This window comes from Papaver somniferum, unplaced genomic scaffold, assembly GCF_003573695.1.
Source record: "Papaver somniferum cultivar HN1 unplaced genomic scaffold, ASM357369v1 unplaced-scaffold_133, whole genome shotgun sequence".
In the NCBI taxonomy this organism is placed as follows: Eukaryota; Viridiplantae; Streptophyta; class Magnoliopsida; order Ranunculales; family Papaveraceae; genus Papaver; species Papaver somniferum.
In genome coordinates, this window is record NW_020622492.1 from 11830411 (window position 1) to 11855066 (window position 24656).

At 36.1% G+C, this 24656-nt stretch overlaps 1 protein-coding gene across 1 annotated transcript; it reads left to right on the forward strand.

The window, feature by feature from the left end:
- The first annotated feature begins 18301 nt into the window (after window positions 1–18301).
- Window positions 18302–20141, forward strand: LOC113333706 (GATA transcription factor 1-like). The gene is made up of 2 exons (XM_026580138.1): window positions 18302–18742; window positions 19168–20141. Exons 1-2 carry the CDS (start codon window positions 18500–18502, stop codon window positions 19744–19746), a joined length of 822 nt encoding a protein of 273 aa, XP_026435923.1. The 5' UTR covers window positions 18302–18499; the 3' UTR covers window positions 19747–20141.
- Window positions 20142–24656: the final 4515 nt, after the last annotated feature.

Below are 24656 nucleotides of genomic sequence, written 5' to 3' on the forward strand. Positions count from 1 at the left end.
TATAATAGGAGGCTAGAACAAGGGGGTAATGAAGGAGAAAGATAGGGGTGATGATGGTGGAGGTGTGGTGGTGGTACGGTTATGTTGAAGAAGGTGGTGAAGTTGCAGAGAGGAATGGGGGAGGTGAAGTCGATGGTTTGGGAGAAGGGTGCGTTTGGGTAGCTGGTATAGGGTTTGGTTGCTAGGGTGTTAGGCGGCTTCATCAAATTGGATGAACAGCGAGGATGAGCCGTGGGATGTGGAGATGGTAGGTGGATCGGACGGCTAAGGAAGAAGCAGCTTGTAGCGACCGTAGGATGTAAAATACAACGAAGTTAACGGCTCTAGATGGGGTTAGGTGTTGTAGTGTTAGTCGGGGATATCAAACTTTGATGAACAGCAAGGGAGCAACCGTTGGATTCAACTACCATCTAATCTGAAGGCTTGGAATTTCAGCGCTGTGGTGCTTGGCAGAGACTTCAGATTTTGATGCTCTATGAAGGAGCGACCGTCGGATGCTTCTGAGAACTGATCTGATGGCTGAGAACGGAGGCGTTTTTGTGTGTAGAAAATGAGGTTGTGCGCACCATTCTTCGCGGCTTCCTTGCGTGATTTCTCCCGGCTTTTCACTACTTTTCTGCTCTTTTTGCTCCGCGACTCATCCGAACTTTATTTATTACCTAAAAATGCAAAATTAATTAATAAAAATATTTATTCTTGAAAACAATGAAAATACAGAATATGGGATAAAATGTAGAATTAATGCACAAAAGATGAGTTAAAATGCCAACAAAAAGGGATAAATATATACATTATTTGGCACTCATCATCTGGTTCCCATGATGACACTTCCATAGATGATACCTCCGTGGATGAGACCTCCGTTGATGGAGAAAAAGAAGCACCCGGAACTAGGAATATTCCGAACACTGATGATGATTTCTTTGTGGTTCATAATAGACCCGAAAAGCGTCTCATAGGTTCTTCGTTTCGTCTTCTTGTAAATCCCAAAGATATTACTCAGAAAAAATTGGTATTTCCTCGAGCGATAATTCGGTTCTGTCTGCAAGGAGGGCACTATTCTGCTTCACATATAGAATTTAAGCTTTCTCAAAAACCTTTAGCAGAATTTTCTGGATGGGCGAGACCTATGTTGGGTTATGATCGTGTGAGAACCATGCTAGATCGTGCACATGTGATACAGGCTATTTAGGCAGCTGGAGACTTGTTTATCTACCATCATGTACGAGGTATGGTAGCTTTGCTAGCTCGTTGGTGTATTACTACTCATACTTTCATATATAGATGCTGAGAATTTACCATCACTTTGGAGGGTGTAGTTATTTTATTGCATCTTCCAGTTGCAGGTAATCTTCCTTGAGAACTTTCAGAAGAGGAGACTGCAATGTCTGACACCTTGACAGCTAAGATGCACGACCTTAATAAATTATCCAGCAAATATTGTTATGCTCAATGGTTAAGGTATTGGTGGCTGAGAGATAGAGTTCCTGACAGGCTTCGCGAAGGTACATTAACCATTGTTGCTTTCTTGTGTCTATGGATGTCCAGAGATGTACTTGAAGATAGTGGGCACTTATTGAAGACATTTGTGATTCCTTTTGCTATTAAGATGGCTCAAGGTGAGAGACTTCCCATTGGTAGCTTGTTCTTAGGTTCACTATTCTCCAATTTAGACTCCTTAGTTGTAGACTCCATCATCTATAACGACTTTATGAAGATTGATTCTTATGTTAATACAATGCTTCTCCAAGCCTTATTGTGGGAGCGCTTCAAGAATTATGCACCGATCCCTCGTAGCATCTTACAAGAACCAAATGTTGATACTCATCATGCTTTATCCGAGAACGATAATGCAAGGATTATGCGTTGGTCCACAAAGCAGCCTCGACTCAATACACGCCTCATCGACGTATTAGACAACGAGTCTGAGTTTAGTATTTGTCCGTGGGTATCGCATCCTCCTTACGTTTCTCAGTTGAGTAGTTTTAATGCTGGAGAGAAAATTAATTTGGAATCCGGTACACATCTGAGTAATGGTGAGAGATACTTTGTACTGAGTGTGCACTCATGGTTATTTAGTATCGGTAATACAAGGAAAGATTCTGGTGGAAGAATACATCGATAGATCAGCTCGACAGATGGGTCTTGATCAGTGTGTTCCAAATTTTCGAAAGAATAAACTATCGGTTAAGAAACTTAGGGCTCGTTTAGATTGCACACATGTGTAAGGAAATAATTACTTGTTTCCTTGTTCTGACTGGGTCACATATGCAACTCCGGGTTATATAGACTTCTGGCATCAGCAACTTGAGCGTTTGCATAATTTTGTAATGGTTGTTCAACCTCTGGTACAAGAACCTCTTTCTGTTGAGATGATTTCTGATCGACCAAGATTGAAGTATCCCTCCGGTGGTTATAAACGAAAAGTACTTCCAGGATGTTCACAAGTAAGTATTCCTCTTATGATTTTGTAAAGACATGATAATCACATCTTAATCATTCCATTAACTTTACCACAGGATGGTCGTGCCGTGAGACCTCGGATCAAAGTAGACTTCACGGAAATGGAAGAATGTCCCCAGGGCGGAGAAGAAGTAAGGATCACATGATGTTACCGAATGGTGTAAAGTCCCCAGATGTTTCTTTGGTGTGTTGTCAACGTCTCTTCCATCATGACTTTTTATTATTCGCGTAATTAGGATCACAAAACAAATATTTGTTAACTCGTTTCAGAGTTTTTCTCCATCAAGCATTGATGGTCTCAGACTTACTCTTGAGCAAGCAGTTAATGAATCCAGTACCATTGATGATGAAGAAATCGATGTAAATACCTCTTTGCATAATTAATTATGATATTTCTTGAACGAAGCAATAATGATTGTTGTTGATATAACCAAGAGGACATTATCATGGATAAGGAAGGTTGATGATTCTCATTCGTCTTCGGAAGATGGTGAGAAAGAGAATCCTCAAGAGTCGGAACCGAATGAAGGTAATAATGCTCATAATGGTGACACCGACAGTATTGATCCTTCGAAGGTTTAGAGACCACTCAAGTAAGCTTCCATCTTGTATTTTCTTCATAGAAGTATAAAATTGCTGATTTGTGAATGAATGAATCAGAATCCATGTGAATGAATGAAAAGTTTTACTGAATTATGTCACCAGAAAATTCAGAATTCGGGATTTTAGGAAAAACGCTGTAGAATCTTCGTCCGACGTCAGATTTTTGCGATCTACCCCAGTTTTATTATGCCCAGGAAATTTCTTAGCTTTTGGAAAGAATGTTTTTGAGTTTAGAGCATGTTTAGGAGTCGAAATCGATGAAACAGTAAACTTCTAGGAAGTTTTCAGAAAATTTTCAGCTGTAATGTAGTTTGATGTTTCGACCACATCCTTTTGCTCGTTTATCCAATTTCTATATATTTTGGGTATGTTGTATAGAACATACATATTAATATAATGACATATGACTCAAACTTATATTACTTACCAATTAATCCCATCTCGCTATCTTATACAGGGAAATGTAAAATCTCCTTAGATGAGCTTGTTGTAAAACGCTTTTTTGTGACCTTTACACTATTTGACAGTGTCTTGAATGCATAATAAATAAATTTGATGAAGTTATATCACTTACATTATGGATCTCATTATGGTCATTTGAATTCCACGTCTGAAGCACTCTAACTCATATATTTGTCGTATTATGTGCAAAACGACGGAGTTGAGGGTAACAGATCTAACATTGATGACACGAGCAACGTTGTGAATCAAAATGGTGACACAACTATCTCTGCACTTCAGGGTCATGAGGATGTTGTTACTGAAGCCATTGAAGAGACCGAAGCTCAAGTCGCCATCACTTCAGAGGTAGGAGAAACCATTCCAGGGATAGAAAAAACTGCTTCTGCTCCAGTAATAGAAGAAACTATTCCAATGATATAAGAAACTTCTCCAGAGATAGAAGAAGATTCTCCAATGATAGAAGAAATTGTTCCGGGGATAGAAGAAGCTGCTCCAATGATTGAGACTCGTATGATCGTTCATGAATACCCAAATGCGAGGGTTGCTTTTGATCCTCCATTCAGCGTGCCTCTTCTGTATCATGAACTAGTTGGTGGATTTAGTGTTCCTACCTAATATGCTATCATGTATCAGAAGATATGGGAAGGCTACGGTCATATTGTTGTTACCAAAGATCCCAAACGTGTTTACTTCTTGATAATGCAAGTGGGGATTATCTTGTGTGTCATATATGATATCGAACTAGGGATAGAAGAAATATTACCAAAAATGTACTCTTTGATTGGGAATACAACTTGGAAAATTCAGAGAATCTTGGTTTCAACTTGAAATGGCTACGTCAGAGAATTTACACCATTAAGGACACACGCGAGAAGAATGTACCCTTTTCTAGTGATGCTTTGATGAAGAAAGAATCCAAAATTTCCATGTTGACTGAAGAGCTGGAGCTGGAGAAAGTAGCTTTGCGTGACTTGAAAGTTGCAGAAGAGCAAAAATCTTACTTTGCCGGTTTCCTTTAATTTTTCTTCCGTAATCTCTTGAACTTTGAACTCTGAGAGATGTGAGGTTTTATTTTGGTTTTGAATTTTTGATTGGTTTTGGATAAGTGGATTGACGATTTTCTATTGGATTTCATAGAAAGAAAATATCCATGATCTCCTTGTCTTGAGCTTGCTTCTTGGATTTGGAAAAACGACTAGGAAAAGGAGGTGGTATAGTAAAAGTGGGAACCGCGTCCTTAGGTTGGCGGATTGAGGTTGGATTTTCCTTTGGTACGGTTTCCGACCTCTACTTCCTTCTCAAAATCGTCACTAGGTACATGTATTGTCCATGTATCCAGATTTGAATCTCATGTTTGTCTTCGACTTCTTAACACTACCACATTAACATGCTCTCTTGGGTTAACGGACGATTGAGATGGTAGTTTTCCAGCTGCTTGTGCTTCTAACTTGCCTACAGAAGTTTCTAGTTGACTCATCCGTGTCTCAATGTTCTTCATTGCCATATCATGTTTTTGTATGTAAGTTTTAAGCAAATCTTCAAGTTTTGGGCCTTGATTATGAGGTTATTGAGGTTGCTGGAATTGTTGTTGAAGCCAATTTTTTGTGTCATATAAGGATTGGGAGCTGCAACTTGTTTGTTTGCATAACTGAAATTAGTATGATAATTCCAACATGGATTATAAGTATTAGAGTAGGGATCATACCTTGGCTTCTGATTAGGAAATATAGCATTTACCTCGGCATCCTCTTCATATGAAAGAACAACTGCAGATGTTATACGTTGTATCATTTTTTTCATATCACTCATTCGTTGTTCCATCTCACTAACTATTCTAACTGTCGACGAATCTCTAGTGTAAAATTGTTCGGTGTTTGCAACCATACTCTCGATGAAACTAGTAACTTCCTCGGCAGTTTTATTAGCTAATGCACCACTACTAGCAGCATCAATCAAGTGCCTCTCATGCGGCAGTAAACCCTCATAAAAGTGCGTGATAATTAATTTTGCTGGTATTTGATGGTGTGGACATCTCGCCAACAATCTCTTGTATCTCTCCCAGTATTCATACAAAAATTCTCCAGTAATTTGCACAATGCCACTAATCTCCTTACGAATAGATGCAGCTTTAGAAGCTGAGAAATATTTCTCTAAAAATAGCTTTTTCATTCCGATCCATGTAGTAATACTTCCGGGAGGAAGATAATATAACCATGCTGCTTGGTCCGTCAATGAGAATGGAAAAGCTTGTAGGTAGGTTGTATCAACATCATCGTCACTCTTTCTCATGCTTCTTACTGTATTCTGAAATTGTTGTAGGTGTCGATTATGATCTTCACCCGGTAGTCCCTTGAACTTCAGAATCCAATGAAAAACACTTAAGTTCCAAACATGGGGATGTTAGATCTCTCAACGTTCTCCTTTCCGGAGGTGGTGGAGGAGGTGGTGGATTTGCACCGTTCGTCATGTCCGATGTAGATGGTTCTAGTTGTGGTTGTTGATGTGCTTGTAACACCGTTCCATTACGAGTTTGAATTCCGCACCTCGGGTAATTCCAATCTTTCGATGCCAGAGATTAAGTACCTGAAACCACAAAATCTAGAAAACGAAAATCAAAAACTAAAAAGAAAATCTAAAAACAAGAATAAAGCTAATAGAATTAACAACTAAAGCTACCGACTGCTCCCCGGCAGTGGCACCAAAATTTGATGGTTGTCGTTAGTGCAATCAAATTAATATTTCCACACAATTAACTGGTAATATAATGGAAGCAAGGATCGTTCCCACGAAGAGCAGTGAGTTTTAGTTTCTAAGTGTCACAAATGAGAGTTTTGTTTTAGATTTTAAACAAAATAAAATAATCAAAGCAAAATAAAGTTGAGTTGTAATCAATAGAGAGAGAGAGGTATGATCGAGGAATCCTTCTTAGTTAATAAACCGTCAATGTGTTATTATAATTTCCTACTTGTCGTTAATCATAGATTATCACCAACCATGGAATAACAGCTAGCTCAGTGTTATTCCCTAAATTCCTTTTATCACTGAGTACGGAAGCTCTCCAATACCAGATTTTATTCGTCTAAACACCTCGTAGTAGCTCACTCAAGGTGTAATTTGGTCTAACACTTTATCTTTTGTGAATTTATAGGTTGATCCTAGTAGTTAGACTCTTATCTCAAGGTCCACTTTCTAGTGATGTTTAAACACACAATTGCTCCACAGAATCCCTCTATAAGGTCTTGTGCTCTCTACTTTTGTACAAGTTATTCGACGATTACTTATCTCCTAACTCAATACTATCGATAGATTAAATCAACAAATCAATTTAGTTGGCCACCTAAACAATCTATCAATCAATCATAAATATTCGTTATAGTATCAACGAGTGATAATCATATGAAGAACTTCAAAGTAGATTAATATAGTAACTCAAATCTTGTTTACTACTTAGAATTCATCCTCAATCAATAGGTGTTTATCTACTCATGGTTGTAGAAACATCAATGATATACATATAAGAAAGTTAAGAGATGATCTTACGAAAGAGGAATCGCTCTGAAACCCTAGCTTTCGCTCCTTGTGTTGTTTCTTCTCTCCAAGGTTTACAATTTGGTGACCTCTTTTATGATATTTTTCATGACATAATACCTTTTTATAGGTTTACATTGCTTGGCCATCAAGTATCTATGTCGGTTAAGGAACCCGACCCGAAACTACGAAAGAAAGACCCTAACGTGAATTTTGGCCTTCAATAGTTTGCATACCAGTTTGCAAACGAATTTTGTAATAAAATTCAGGGAAATCCGTTTGCATACCAGTATGCAAACTGAAATTTCAGTTACTCCCATTTGCATACCAGTTTGCAAATTTGCTTGTCTTCGGTAATCGATAAAACTCGTTTTGGCCGTAACTTCCTCGCCTGAACTTGGAATGACCTCATTCTTTTGGCATTATTTTCATATTTCAATTCTCTTCAATATGGTAATAATAAATCCTGAATTTTAATGACTTAATCTTGGTCTTTGGCCCGTCTCTTGATTTTGAAAGTTTTGCTCCTTTTCGTCGCACTTCTTCCACTTCTCTTGGACTTAGGCACTTGAAAACTTGAAATACTTATCTTCTTAGATATTTTTAGCACTTTGTAGCTCCTTTTTGGATGCTTCGCCTTATAGATACAAATAAAAGAAAACAAGAGTAATAATACGAAAAGATGCAAGAATAATAGCTAAAACAAGTATGAAATTGACACTAAAATCATATGATTATGCACTTATCAGGGTGTTATAATGATCGACCTGACATAATTAGAAACAAGCTCCTACTATTAGAGTTGCACTTCTCAATATAAACTTCCCTTTTTATGAGTGCCCAAGACACAATTTTGAGATGAATGTTTATGCGAGCATTCAATCATAATTGATGCAATGCCTCTACATTTATTTATTACTCTCTCCATCCCCTATACAAAGGCAGAATTTTGAAGATTTCTTGTCTCATTAGATAAACGGAAATATAATTCGAAGAAGGTTTTTCCCACCTATATACCCTTAATTAAAAAGCATGGGTATCTTCAAAATCAAGTTTACGTCTCTAGTATTGCGAATATGATAAAGGCTAAAATAGGAAAAAGTTTGTGAAATCAAAATTATTTCTTAAGAGCATCTCCAATGTGTTAGAGAACTTCTCGGTCGAACTCGCATGCGTTGCTATCTCAAGCATGTTTGTCAATGTTAGTGATCAAAACTATAAGTCTTGATTTCTAGTCTACTATAGCTAAGTCTCGGACCAGGATAGAAAGTGTAGTTGAGCTCAAGAACTCCATGGCGATCATCGTACAAGACGAAGAACTACTCAAGCAATTGGTGGAACTTCATCGACTAAAAGGTATGTGGAGACTTGAACTTATCTATCACTCAAAAGTCAATCTACTCTATCTCCTATCTTGAGACAAAGTCGTTTTGCTATATAGACTTTGATTATACACATTTGCTGTTTCGAGCCGAGTTTATCTCGCCTATCTATTTCTCGAAATATGTGTTGGTAAGATTTCGCTTTGGCCAAGTTCATATTTACTTAGCGACGAAAGTCATGTTAAGTTTCAATCACTTGAAAATGGCTTTGACGAAAAATGGTTTGTGAATATATAACGTCCTCTAAGAATGTTTCAATGATTGAAATGAGAGTTTATAATATATAACCATTGTTGGATATAAGCATTGTGTGGTAACTCATATATGTATAAGTCCTTATTCCTTGAACCAAAGTATGCGTACTTTGCTGATCAGGAAAACCGGAAAAGAGTCCGCGAACCCAGTCCGCGAACTGTCTGAGGTTCTCGTCCCGAGAAAATCTGCTGGAGTTTGTGAATTGTTTATAAAGTTATTCCGGGTACTTAAGTCCGCGAACTCAGTCCACGTACTTAACTTGGTTATTTCTAAAAACGATTATTCGTGAACTTATACTTATATAAACTACGGAACGCAAGTTTGCAAACCGTGGCTATAACGTTCATGAATCGATTCCGTGGGAGACATATTTATATATTACCGTAGAATTTTCTGTGTGATACAGATTTTTTTATTAAAGAATTCGACTTAGCAACTCTTAGTTATGGGTGAGATCAGCTAAGGTAATCAAGTGTGTAGTATCCTGCTGGGATCAGAGATGTAGGAGCATAACTGTACCTTGGATCAGTGTGAGATTGATTGGGGTTCAACTACAGTCCAGACCGAAGTTGGTTTATAGTAGGCTAGTGTCTGTAGCGGCCCAACACAATGTGTGTTCAATCTGGACTAGGTCCCGGGGTTTTTCTGCAATTGCGGTTTCCTCGTTAACAAAACTTCTGGTGTCTGTGTTATTTCTTTTCCGTATTATATTTTTATATAATTGAAATATCACAGGTCGTGTGTTTGAATCAATCAATTATAATACCCAACCTTTGGTTGTTGATTTACATTGATTGATACTTGAACATTGGTCTTTGGTACCGTTCAAGTGATTTCTCTTGTATTCAATTAGAATCGCAGATTTCTATTTGCTTGAGTAAGTATTGAATCGAGAAAGAGAGATATAAATATTTGATATACTTTATTAAGATTGAGTCTTGTTGATTCTCTTGAAAGTTTATTGGAGTTAGTCCATACAGATTGCTAAGCGAAATATTGGGTGAGGTTGTTGTACCCCCACCTTTTCAATTGGCATCAGAGCAGGAAAACACGTTTAAAGACCTAATAAGTCTGTGTTTGTAGCAATCTGACTATGTGGACAGTAAAGTTTTAGAAATGCTCCACCAGGATTAAAAACCAATCGTAGAAGAAGTTCTGATAAACTGGTTTTTCTCCAGAAAAAGTTGGATGAACAAATCTGGATCAACTCTGATCTTGTTGCAGAAATTGATATAATTAAGAATTTGAAATCTATCAAAATTTCTTTGATGGATCTGTATAACTCCAGTTGTTCTTCTATGAAGAACAGTCGTAAATCAGATGTTAAATAGCATTCAGATCTTGTGAAAACTGATATGACTCAGAACTGCTCAGACGAGCATAAATATGTTGGCCCATGTTTGTTTTGTGATTCCTTCAATCATTTTCAACATACTTGTATGTGCTTCCAAAAGAGCCTGAAAGTTGCAAGTAATCTTCATAAGAAAACTAAACAACTGGTTTCTTCTCTTAAAGGTTGTACAAAACTAACAAGAAACCCTAAAAAGGAAAGTACTGATAGCATGGGAGCTTTTGCTTTAAAATCAACATCACCCTTTCAATGGTTTCTTGACAGTGGATGTAGCAGACATATGACAAGTGATCTCACATGGTTTATTTATTCAAACGACTGTAAAGGAGGACCAGTGACATTTGGAGATGGGAGTTATTGCTACATAAGCAAGAAGGGGAAGATCAAACTACCCGGCGTTCCTGAAATCCACGATGTAGTATACGTAAAAGGTATGACTGCAAATCTTCTTTATATTAGTCAAATTTATGACAAAGGACATCGAGTTGTCTTTAATGCAAATGGATGTGACATTGTAGACAAAACTGAGAAAGTAATCTTTCAGGGAACTCGTGGTAAAAACAACTGTTATCTTCTGGATACTCAGTTCGGCAACTATTGCAATTTGACTAAGGTAGAATCTACACATCTTTGGCATGAGCATTTTGGTCACATCAATTATCGTCTTCTAACTATTATCATTAACAAATAAATTGTTAGAGGCGTTCCCAAAATCAATGCAAAGATTGATGGTGTATGTGGTGCCTGTCAAAAGGGTAAATAAATGAAAGTTCACCATAAATGATCTCGAGATATTCTCACTAAAGCTCCATTTGATTTAATTCATATGAATCTCTTCGGACCAATTCAACAACCCACGGTTGCTGGTAAGAAGTATGCTTTAGTTATGGTATATTATTGAACCAGGTTCACTTGGGTTGCATTTCTATCTCATAAGAATGAAACCCTTGATGAATTCAAGATTATTGTTAAAAGAATCCAGAACGAACAAGGTCGCAAACTAAAGAAAATTAGAAGCGACCGTGGAACTGAATTCAAAGACACTAAGGTGTTTGAATTTTGTGACAAACTGAGGATTATTCAATAATATTCACCACTCATCACTCCTCAAGCTAATGGAGTTGCAGAAAGAAAAAATATGAACATTCAGGAAATGACCAGGGTAATGCTCCATAACAAAAACTTACCATTAAGATTTTGGGGAGAAGCTGTCTTTACAGCATGCTATTTGATCAACCTTGTTTACCTACGGTCTAAGACCCTAAACACTCCTTATAAGTTATGGTATAGAAGAAAACCCAATTATACTATCTCAGAGTGTTCGGAAGTAAGTGCTACATTCTAAAAGATCGAGAACAAAGAGGGAAATTTGATACCAAAAGTGATGAAGGTATCTTCCTTGGCTATGCTTCTGATAGCCGTGGCTTTCGAGTATTTAATCTCAGAACCCAGGTCATGATGGAATCTGTTAATGTTATCATCGATGATATTAGTAATTTTCATCATGATAATCCTCCTGCTGAGTTTTCTCCAACTGAGACAATTGAGAAAGTCAAAGAAAACCCAGATTCAGTTGAAGTTATCCCAACTGTTATTTATCCTGATATTTCTAGTGACGAGGAGAAAAGAACTGATCAGGATACTCCTGACGAACAAGAACGTGTCCCTCCGCGACACCTCTGGGTTCAAAGTAATCATGATACCAATAGTATTATTGTAGGAAGAGATTCTACTGCTAAGATAAGAAGACAACTTCAAAATATTTTCAATTTTGGTTGTTATCTTTCACAAGTAGAACCGAGAAATATTGATGAAGCTCTTAGCGACCCCTTTTGGGTGAATGCAATGCATGAAGAGTTAAATAAATTTCAAAGACAAGACATATGGTAAATTGTACCTTGTCCCTCCAATATTAATATTGTTGGTACTAAATGGATATTCAAGAACAAGTCTGATGAATTTGGCACAATTGTCAGAAATAAAGCCAGACTTGTCTCTCAAGGATATTCACAAATTGAAGGAATCGACTTTGACGAAACCTTTTCCCCTGTGGCACGCCTTGAGTCTATTCGGTTATTATTAGCTCATGCTTGTTTTCTTAAGGTTAAGCTGTTTCAGATGGACATCAAATCCGCATTCCTAAACGGAATCTTAAAGGAAGAAGTCTATGTCGCTCAACCTAAAGGTTTTGAAAACCTTGATTTCCCAGATCGCGTTCTTAAGCTTAAAAATACATTATATGGGTTAAAACAAGCACCAAGGGCCTAGTTCGAAAAACTTACTACTCCTCTTATCAGGAAAGGTTTTTCAAGAGTCGGAGCTGATAAAACCTTGTTTACCAAATGGAGTGGGAAATATGTTGTTATTGCTCAAGTTTATGTAGATGATATCATCTATGGTTCAACTTCTGAGAAACTTGCAAAGGATTTCCAAGTCTCTCTTGTTAAAGAATTTGAAATGAGCAATGTTGGTGAATTAAAGTTCTTCTTAGGATTAAAAATTCAACAACATAAGGATGGAATTTACTTATCCCAAGAAAAATATGCAAAGGATCTTGTCTCAAGATTCGGTCTGGATAAGTCAACTCCAAAACTGACACCTATGCCCACTACTGGTAAACTGCACAGAGATGAGAAAGGAGTAGAAGTGGATCAAAAATTGTATCGATCTATTATTGGTAGACTTTTATATCTTACAACTATTAGACCTGATATTTCGTTTAGTGTTTGTTGTTGTGCTAGATTTCAGGCTAATCCAAAGGAATCTCATCTTGCAGCTGCAAAAGGATCATATGATATGTCAATCACACAGTCGGGTATGGTCTATCCTACACTTTTGATACTAACATTGACCTTTCTGCTTATTCAAATGCTGATAGGGCAAGATGCGTAGAAGACTGAAAAAGTACATCAGGGGGTTTCTACTACGTAGGACTGAATCTTGTGGCTTGGCATAGCAAGAAACAGAATTCACAATCCCTGTCTACATGTGAAGCAGAATATATTGATGCTGGCTCATGTTGCACTCAACTTCTATGGATGAAATAAATGCTTGCTGACTATGGAATTGATACTGGAATAATGAAGATCTTTTTTGATAACTCTAGCGCGATTCGAATCACTAAGAATCCCGTTGAGCACTCAACAACGAAGCAGATTGATATAAGGTACCATTTTATTCGAGATCTCTATGAAAATGTATCATAAATATGGAATTTGTGCCTTCCGAACAACAATTGGCTGATATTCTCACCATACCATTAGACACTGCTACATTTCAACACTTATGGTAGTCTATTGGTGTTTTTTTGGTTCATTAGCCGTTCCTATGACTCTTGCCATGTGCTTATCTCGATCTTTTGGTCAATTGAGTTTGGAACTCCAGTAAGTGTTTACGTCAATTCTGCATTTGTTTCGTAGGATGTTTTTTATGTCAAGTTTCTTAGTGTCAAAATAAATCCTTCTTTTCTCTTGAAATTAAGGTCGCTCTTGTAGTTCTTTCGGGAATGACATATTATGGGGAAGATTTCTTAATTGAACTTGTGCTTAATTGCCAAATCTTTGTGGGGAGTGCGACTGTGGAATATTACAGGAGTTATCTTGTATCTTTATAAACTCCTTGATAAAAGCATTTAGCTTCGGTTTTATGATTGCATCTCAATAAGTTGATATGTGCTTTCTTTTGGTCATGAAATTTCTCTTTGGAAATTTCATTATGATCCCGTTTTGGTACCTTTGCCAATTTTATTGACAAAAAGGGGGAGAATTAATATGTAGTTCACACTACAAATACATATGGTTTTCGGATCATTATGTAAGGATAACAATGATTGAGAATTCTTTTTTTCTCATTGTTATAGCTATGGATTTTCAACAACGATGGTGCTAAACTTATAACTTTTGGAATTATTGGAGTACTTGGAAGTGACGAAGATTTCGAGTAAAGATTAGGCATGTGGAATAGGAGCTATAAAAGTTTATTTATCTATTTTTGTATTCCATATGTATTAATAGTTTTGTCACTAAAATTGACAAAGGGGGAGATTGTTAGAGCACTGCTCGGTCGAACTTGCGTGCGTTGCTATCTCAAGCATGTTTGTCAATGTTAGTGATCAAAACTATAAGTCTTGATTTCTAGTCTACAATAGCTAAGTCTCGGACTAGGATAGAAAGTGTAGTTAAGCTCAAGAACTCCATGGCGATCATCATACAAGACGAAGAACTACTCAAGGAACTGGTGGAACTTCATCGACTAAAAGATATGTGGAGACTTGAACTTATATATCATTCAAAAGTCTATCTACTCTATATCCTATCTTGAGACAAAATTCGTTTTGCTATATGGACTTAGATTATACACATTTTCTATTTCGAGCCGAGTTTATCTCGCCTATCTATTTCTCGAAATACGTGTTGGTAAGCTTTAGCTTTGGCCAAGTTCATCTTTACCTAATGACGAAATTCATGTTGAGTTTCAATCACTTTAAAATGGCTTTGACGAAAAATGGTTTGTGAATATATAACGTCCTTTAAGAATGTTTCAATGATTGAAATGAGAGTTTAGAATATATAACCATTGTTGGATATGAGCATTATGTGGTAACACATATATGTATAAGTCCTTATTCCTTGAACCAAAGTATGCATACTTTGCTGATCAGGAAAACTAGAACAGAGTCCGCGAACCCAGTCCGCTAACTGTCGGAGGTTCTCGTGCCGAGAAAATCTGCTGGAGTTTGTGAATTGTTTACATACTTATTCCGGGTACTTAAGTCCGCGAACTCACTCCGCGTACTTAAGTTGGTTATTTTTAAAAACGATTATTCGTGAACTTATACTTATATAAATTAAGGAATGCAAGTTTGCAAACCGTGGCTATAAAGTTCATGAATCAATTCGAGTGAATCAAATTGTTTTTGCTTCCATTATGTCTTGTATACTTCTATGATATCTAAGTAATTGAACAACTCTCTAACCAGTTCATTTGAGTCATTTGAACTAGTTATGGTGAAGAAGAATATGGTTGATATGAAAGTGCTCATATGGATAACCATTTGGTTAACTACTGTTGAACCAACGAATGTACATGTTTGGATATGGTTACACAAACCTAAAATCGTGCATTTCATTTGTGTGTAACAAGCTAATTTTTCGATCTAACGGTTGAAAGATTTTAGCTTGAATCTAACCAGGTTTTCATCTAACGGTGAATATTGAATGCTTTGTTACTAAGCTAACATTGATTGCAAACCCTGATTTGAAAGACTATATAAGGGAGAACTCTAGCAACTGGGAAACCTAATCCCCACACCTCTTGTGTGATACTAGTTGTATTAGCTAGAGTCGATTCTCCTTTAACCTTAGGTTTCTTTGAGACCCTGTAGGTTAACGACTTGAAGACTTCATTGGGATTGTGAAGCCAGACCGATACTATTTTCTTGTAGTTGTGTGATCTGATCTTGCTGATTCTATCGTGTTGAGTACAATCGTAACGATTGTCTTGAGATTGATATCTCTGATAGGCAAGATATAAAAGTAATCACAAACATCTTCGTCTCATCGTTTGTGATTCCACAATATTTTCATTCACCGCGTCAATTAAGATTATCGTGAGGTGATTGATAATACTGAGCTGTTCTTCGGGAATATAAGTCTGGTTTATCAATTGGTTCTTGTTCACCTTGATTTATCAAAAAACGGAACAAAACTCGTAGGTATTTTTGTGGGAGATAGATTTATCTATTACCGTAAACTTTTCTGTGTGATACTGATTTTTTTTATTAAAGTCTTCGATTTTGGGTCGTAACAACTCTTAGTTGTGGGTGAGATCAGCTAAGGGAATCAAGTGCGTAGTATCCTGCTGGGACCAGAGACGTAGGAGCATAACTGTACCTTGGATCAGTGTGAGATTGATAAGAGTTCAACTACAGTCCAGACCGAAGTTAGTTTGTAGTAGGCTAGTGTCTGTAGCGGCTTAAAAAGTGTGTGTTCAATCTGGACTAGGTCCCGGGTTTTTTCTGCATTTGCGGTTTCCTCGTTAACAAAACTTCTGGTGTCTGTGTTATTTCTTTTCCGCATTATATTTTTATATAATTAAAATATCACAGGTTGTGCATTTGAATCAATCAATTAGAATATCTAACCTTTGGTTGTTGATTTACATTGATTGATACTTGAACATTGGTCTTTGGTATCGTTCAAGTGATTTCTCTTGTATTCAATTAGACTCGCAGATTTCTATTTGCTTGAGTAAGTATTGAATCGAGAAAGAGAGATATAACTCTTTGATATACTTTATTAAGATTGAGTCTCGTTGATTCTCTTGAAAGTATATTGGAGTTAGTCCATAGAGATTTCTAAGCGAAATATTGGGTGAGGTTGTTGTACCCCCACTTTTTCACAATGTAGTATAGGTTTATAAAAATATTGACGACAACTAGGATTTTAGGAACTCTCAGCAAAAGAAAACCTCTTAAGTGGTTGTTGGATAATTAAAATTTAATTTGATATGAAAGATTAAGTTCGGGGGGAAGTATGGGTTTTCAGAAACTCTCTTCATTTTTTAATTATTTTTAAATGTTTTGAATTATTTTTTCTACAAATAAGCGACAAGTGTATCAAATTACATTTGAGTACAATTACCACAGATTCTTACTAGAACAATTTTTTAATTTTTTTATATAATATGTTATTAAATAACATTTATTTAAGTTTCCACATACACCTTTAGAGATACTCTAACACGAGGGTAGTTAAATGAGATTTCAAATGATTTCCGCAGAGTTTCAAAATCTATAGTTAGTCCATAGAGATTTTCGGAGAGTCCCCTGATATCTCTTGTTATTGGTTAGAGACTTTTTTCAGTTATTCAAATTCTCTGATCCATGTTATTGGATCAAGATTTCATAAGAGTCGCTTCAACACCCCTAATATTCGAAGTAAAATTGAAAGTCATTAATTTGTTGTTTTCAGATATCTGGAGAGACTTTTTTGAGGAAAATAGGCATGGTAGAAATCTCTTCTCAAGAGGTGATATTTTGGTAGACTTGGAAATTTGGGGAGTATTTGTTTTTGGGAGTAGGACCATTTTTATTTTATTTTGAGATGAAGACTATGAATGGGCTATCTTTCCCAAAATCAAACTCATAGGCAACAAAGAGAAGATGCTAACCAGTGGTAAGAGCATAGCAAATAAAATTTAGGATTAGTGGAATACAGAGAATGAAACTTAGGCATCGGACAACAGTGAGATTTATTTTTACAATGACCACATATTTTACTAGGTATTCATGGTACTTTTATTAACATTATAACGTGCGTAACAAAAAATAAAATAAAAAACATTATAACGTGCATGATAAAAAAAAGTCGGGTAGATGTTTTGAATTTTTATACATTTTTTTTTATGTACAAATCACAAAGACTCTTTACAAATCTTATTTTATTTGTCTCTGCAAGTCATAACCTTCTAAAATACTCTTGGAGAATCAATTAAAATCTCTGTATTTCAGAGACTCTCCGAAAGTCACTCAAATAAAAAGAAAGTCTATAAAATCCATAGAACCCTCATTTGATTAAAACGCTATAATGAGAATTTTTTTTGCCTTTTTTGCCTATATGTAAAGAGGTAGGATCCATGGACACTCTTAGATGGATAAAGTCAGACAAGATTTGCGTCATTTTATCCGCCAAACCCAAACGACAATGAATTTAAGTGTAATATTTTGATGATATGTTCCTCTTATAAGACTCTACATTCCTACAAAAAAATAGATACAATTCGAGATGTATAAAACGACCATCTACCCCTTTGAATATCAACCGTTCAAAGTCAACGGTTGAAATTAAGATCGATAGATGGTGAGGTTTGCTATCTCGAATTACGTTCATTTTCTGTAGATATATAGAGTCTTATACGGAAACATATCATTAAAATATTGTACTCAAATTCACTGTCGTTTGGGTTTTGCAGAAAAAATGGCACACATCATATCTGACATTGTCCATCTAAGAGTGGATCGTAAATAAAGTAAATAAAGCACGAAGGAAGTTTCATATTTTCGAATTCTTGTTTTTACCACCAAAGTGAAGTAAATAAAGTAAAATAAAAAAATGGAACCAAAGGGGTAAAAGAAGGGAATTATACGTGTAATTTGATGGCAAATTGATAAGAAAGAACCAAAAATTGACAACCCTTCATTCCCAACCCCTAAAAGGTTCTTTCCGAAGTGATAATAAAAAGAGGAGAAAAACCCAACCCACTTTCTCTTTTTCTCCTCAATTCTATTGTTTCTTTTCTTTTTGGGGGTTAACCCTTCTCCCCTCTCCCCTTCTTGAGTTCATCTTTGTCCCTCTTCCTCCTTCTCTACTGGAGCCTATAGTGGCAGAACACAATTAGGTAGAGTGAGAAAGAGAGAACACAGTTAGGTAGAGTGAGAAAGAGAGAAGAGAATACAATGGAGTCTCTTGACACTGCAGCATGGCTTGTGGATGACCTACTTGACTTTTCTGGCGTTGAAGAAGAACAACAACAGGTTTTAAATGTAAAACAAGAAGCTGATGAGCACAAAACCAACAACACCAAGAGCAACATAACTCTCTCTTCTTCTTCTTCTTTGCCCATGGACTCTAAACTCTTAAAGGAGGAAGCTTTACCAGACATTTATGACCCAAACAAAGAAAACCCTGATTTCTTTCCTGTAAGTCCCTTTTTCTAAACCCTAATTTCTTCTACACTTTTATTCTTCTTCAAGTTTAAACCCTCATTATAAACTGAGTTCACCAGTGACTCGGCCGAGTTGTTGCGTTGCTCGGGGCCTTTTGACTTTCCGAGTCTAATGACTCGGATGGGTTATCTCACTGGATTGAGTATGTAATGTAAATAAGTAATAATTGTATTTGAAGTCTGTAAAATGAAAAAAAGACTTTTTTAGTCTGATATGATGACCGGTTTTCTGAACTGAGTGAACTCATGTGTGACAGTATAAATAGGATGGGCCGGCACATGTTGTTTTCTATGTATATCAAGTCAGAATATGAAGATACTTCTTTTATGAAACGTTTTATTTGCTGAGTTAATACAGAGTTACCCAATTTTCTTCTCATTGTTTTTGTTCATTTTCAGCTGTTAGAGGAAGAATTAGAGTGGCTATCAAATGAAAACGCATTTCCATCGATAGAAACTTTTCTGCCAGTGAAACCCAACATTGTCACAAAGCAACAAAGTCCTGTTTTGGTCAAGCCTAAGCCTGAGAGTAGCAGTGTTAGTAGCGGTAGCAGCAGTACTAGCAGTAGTGGAATAATGTGTTGTGGGACACTCCAAGTTCCAGTTCGTGCAAGGAGTTCGAGACGGAGACGACGACCCAGTGGTTTCCTGGATGGTCACCAATGGAGTACTATTTGGTCTGAATCTTCTGATATTGAGAAGAAGAAAAAAATAAAAAGGCCAAGTATTACATCAGGAAGGAAATGCACACACTGTTTATCAGAGAAAACACCGCAATGGCGAGCAGGTCCTCTGGGACCAAAAACGCTTTGTAATGCATGTGGAGTAAGGTACAAATCAGGAAGGCTTGTGCCAGAGTATCGCCCAGCGTGTAGTCCAACGTTCACGACTGAGTTGCATTCGAACTCCCATAAGAAAGTATTGGAGATGAGGAGGCTAAAGCAGCAGATGATGTTGCCGTCCGTGGATGCAGGGTAACATTATACATATTATGTTGTTTTAGCATAGGATAGAGTGGTAGTTAGACTTGTTATGGTGAATAAAAATACATATTATGTTGTTTCAGCATAACATAGAATCGTAGTTAGGTTTGTTATGATGGATAGATACGTGGTTTGATTTCTTTTCATAATTTTGGTAGTTTTTTTCATTTCTTTTGACTTGATCGTTAATAGATAATCTTTTTGTTTCATCTGTTGTATTTTCTTTTATTCTTCTTATTTAGTTGTTGCTGGAATTCATAGAATTAAGTGTCATTGATGCTTTGAGGTTTTAAACTTTGTCTGTGAGCATCTGAGTAAGATTATGATTCAAAAGGCTTTGTTTGAACAGTATAAGCTGCTATTAGGGACATCTTGAAGAACATTTATATCTGTGAGTGAGTAAATTCTTTTGCAGAAATTGATTCATCGCAGGAATTGGCGATGCGTCCAGTAATGTACAATTTTATTGCTTATCTACTTTTTTTTTCTTCCCTGTATTAGTAAGTATGGTTTATGAAATAATAGTTGTTTATCACCGTCGTTTGGGTTTTGATTAAATTATTTTCTTCTTTTTTTCTTTATACAGACTTCAATATTCATGATAGGCTTGTATGGATCCTGCATGAATATTGATATCCAAAGTTAGTCTTCAAGAAGTAGGCTACTGCCACATGATTGAAATTTAGGTAGAGGGTTATGATAGCACCAAGGACGCAAATCTTCTCATAGAGATTTTTGCTCGAAGATTTTGGGTTATGAGAAATTAGTTGATTCTGGTTTGTATTTACACAATCTGCCACAAGTTGCATTTAACTTGCCTTTGTTAATATGGGGGTGAAATTAGTTGCAGAGGCCATAAAAAAGGTTTAGTTGGGGGGTTTCAATGCGACTATTCGAGAGCTCATTGTGACAAATGTTTTGATGAAACATAAAATGCATTGGTGATGGGCAAGGAAAGGAAGGATTGAAGCAAGTAGATAATGGTAACTAGCTATAACCTAACTTCTGTTAGGTAAAAAATTTGGTTGCTGGGGATGTGCAAGATCAATGAAGTCATTGCTTGTCTATTCTGAAACATGCTAAGACTAGGCTATTCAATGAAAATAACCTCAGAAGATGCATATAATTTTCTCAGTTTACTCATGATTATGTTCGCAACTGACATTTCTTCATGCAAGATCAATGAAGTCATTGCTTGTCTCTTCTGAAACATGCTATGTCTAGACTAATCTGAAACTTGCTTTTACGCCTTTTTGTGAACCATTCTATCTATTAATCCTTGTCAAATAGACAGGAATCGAATCAAATGAAATGAACCTCAGAAGATGCATATAATTTTCCCAGTTAACTCATGGTTTATGTTCGCAACTAACATACGTCGACATCTCTTCATGCAATACTAAAGATCATTATATGTAGGTGTCTGCTGTTGCGTTCTACAGTTATAGGTATCGTTATGATGTCTGCTGTCTAAAGGTGAATGTAAAACACATCGAGTTACTTTCATAAGTTGTGCAGTATTTTTCTTCTTTTGCTTTTCGAATTATCCGTTGTTTTCTCTTTATTTTTGTCTGGTTCAAGAGTCATCTCATCTGCTTTTGTCAAATTCATTTATTTTTGTTCATGAAAGAATCTGTGAATTGTGATACAAAGTTTATTCAAACAGACTCAACATTACAATAGAAGAAGAAGCTATTATATAGCTTCATTACAGATAGGAGAGTGAAATAAAATTTAGAGTGAAAGATAATTCTTTGTAATTATCTGCCGAAAAATCTAGGCATGATGCACAAAATGGGGAGACTAGGAACTTCCCTTTTCAGTGGAAAAAGATTTTTCCAGAGTTACTCAAGTACACTCCACTATATTCCGTAGTGAACCAAGAACATCCAGGTTGGCGACCCAATAATTTTGGGGTGTCATTTCCGAACTGCAGCTATGACGGAGTTACTAGAGTTCTTTTGTTATGAGCTTACATAACAGATCATGGTTGTGACTACAATTGAAGATGAAAATGATGAATATTTGGTTTGCGGAATAGTTTCGGTATCGTCAAAGGGATGCCGGACCTCTAATATCATTTAAGGGACACTAAACCTCCTTGTTAGAAGACTAACATTTTTGTTTTTGATAATAATTCTCCCCTTTCTTCGTTCATGGATAACAAATATATACACAACGGGAGGCGAGAGCAATTACATAACTGACATAATAACCTCCTAACTAGGGATAACCGCACAACAAATACCAAACACAATGGTTATCTAAAGATAACCGTACACAGGATTCTAGTAAATCTTAAACATTAACAATTTAAATCAAACTAAAACTTTAAACTAATACTAATACTAATTACGGTACCTCCAACCCGCCACATAACAATCCATCCCTCTTATTGACAACCTTGTCCTCAAGGTTGTAAATTCATAATCTTTAACAGTGACCAACATCATCAATCAAGGCTTTAGTTAATACGCGTCCACTGACTTTTCCATTGTAGTTTCTACACAAGATTATTTTGAGAAACCCAATCGAAAGAACGATCCCTTGATAAGTTAGTGGTACCCAATAATTTTTTTGCGGAAAAAATGGCACCTTCTCCTGTTTTGTAGGTTCTTCAAACATAGAAAAGAAATCAACATAGTCAAGGGAAACATAATTTGTAAGAGTAGAATGCACCATTTTACCTTTCTCTTCAGTATGTTCTTCAAAACTATTAAAGAAATCAGGCATACGAAAACACACATCGTTTTGAAATTTAGTGCAAGTAGTTTCTTTGTTTTCTACAAAGATGTTGAAAAAATCTGTTGGGTAACAACCATCTTCGTAATGTGACTCTATCACTGATGAAGGAGTATTACCAGATGATTTATGTATCTCTTTTGACCCCATCCTATCTTCAATATCAATAATATCTATAATATGAACATCATCTTTTAAATTAACAACATTAGATGTAGCAACACATTTCGTACCTTCGTTGTTTATGATTTGATCCAAACGAGATATAAACGTTGCACACAAATCTTTCATATCCTTCTTTAAACCAGTGCTCATATTGCTAACTTCCTTGTATAACCCATCTTGCTTGGTGCCTATATTTCTAACTTCTGTCTCTAAATTCTTAAATTTGTTCTCGTCCATCGCTGGCTTTGCGGAAGATGATTAACCTGCTCTGATACCACTTGTTATGAGCTTACATAACAGATCATGGTTGTGACTACAGTTGAATATGAAAATGATGAATATTTGGTTTGCGAAATAGTTTCGGTATCGTTAGAGGGACGCCGGACCTCTAGTATCATTTAAGGAACACTAAACCTCCTTGTTAGAAGACTAACATTTTGTTTTTGATAATAATTCTCTCCTTTCTTCATTCATGGATAACAAATATATACACAACGAGAGGCGATAGCAGTTACATAACTGACATAATAACCTCCTAACTAAGGATAACTGCACAAGAAATACCAGACACAATGGTTATCTAAAGATAACCGTACACAGGATTCTAGTAAATCTTAAACATTAACAATTTAAATCAAACTAAAACTTTAAACTAATACTAATACTAATTACGACACCTCCAACCCGTCACATAACATCTTTCGGCATCATCATTTAAGAATTGTTCCAAAATGAATATTACCGAACAATCTCCTAGTAGTTATTCTCTTTACTCGGATGCAAGATTTGATTGACTACACCTTCGCACTTCCTACCAATATGGTTTTAAATTTGAAAAGGCCTTCAATAGTGGCATCGTATAGGGTGGCTTTCGAAGTTTTTAAGCACCTTCATTGAAAACATCGTGCATAGTTCCAAAATCATAACATTTCAATCGTCCATGTTAAAAACATTTGCAGTCGAATAAGTATATGTCAATAATGGTCGGTGATAATCATGAGTAATAACTCATTAAAATCGAAAATGATTTATGGCGCCCAGAAATATGGGCCCAATGCACCCAGTATCAGGGACGGACCCAGAGTTTGATATAATCTTATGCTGGCTCGTGCTAAGGTAAGAACCCGAAGAAAAAAAATGAGAAAACAAAAGAAAAAAAATACTGATGGACTAGAAGGCTACCCGGGCTAAAGCCCGGGTTAGCCTCGGTAGGTCTGTCAGTACCCAGTATGAGATGGTACAACAGAAGTAAAAAAACTCTAAACACCACGTCACCCGACAAGCAGTTAAGAGTAAAAATCTTTTTTGACTTTCACTGTGTATTTTCAGCCGTACATCTAAATCGACAACATATATTTGATACATGAAATTTCTCAAATCCAGTAAATATATCACCCAAATCTCAATATCTAGTAAATATACCGCCTAAACACGGAGACCTAAAGGTAGCTCCATTTCCCATCTTCTCTCTCAAGGAAAACGATTATTTTTACAAGATTCGTGAGGTTAATCACTCGATTTGGATCAATACAGAGAGGTAAGAATTTTGATCATATATATTTACGTCTTTGAAATTTTTTCTTTTTATCATCTTGGATACCGATTTTCTTATCAATAATGTTTATTATAAATCTGTTAGCTAGAGTATAAGCATACTCATTATATTGACAATTGATTACAGTAGTTGAAAATTAATGATTACCATGCTTTATGTAGCATATGGGAAATAATAATTCCACTGGAATACCTTGGGCTCCTTATGTTGCACCTACTGTAAGTAGTTTAATCAATAGTTCCTTTTCTGTTTTGTAAGTTAAGTTCTTATTTCGACTATAAACATATTATCATGGTTCTTAAATAGGCTAATACAGTCACACCGAGGAGTTTGGTAATGCCACTTTGATTATAATTTAAATCTTGTCATGTCATTCATTATTTCAATGTGAGAAAACGCATTACTCACCAAGTTTTATTTTTTACTGTGAAGGGATCACAACC

Coding starts and splice junctions, on each gene's coding strand:
- LOC113333706 (XM_026580138.1), top strand. CDS start 18,500: ATGGAGTCTCTTGACACTGCAGCATGGCTTGTGGATGACCTACTTGAC. Junction 18,743..19,167: donor AAAACCCTGATTTCTTTCCT/GTAAGTCCCTTT, acceptor GTTCATTTTCAG/CTGTTAGAGGAAGAATTAGA.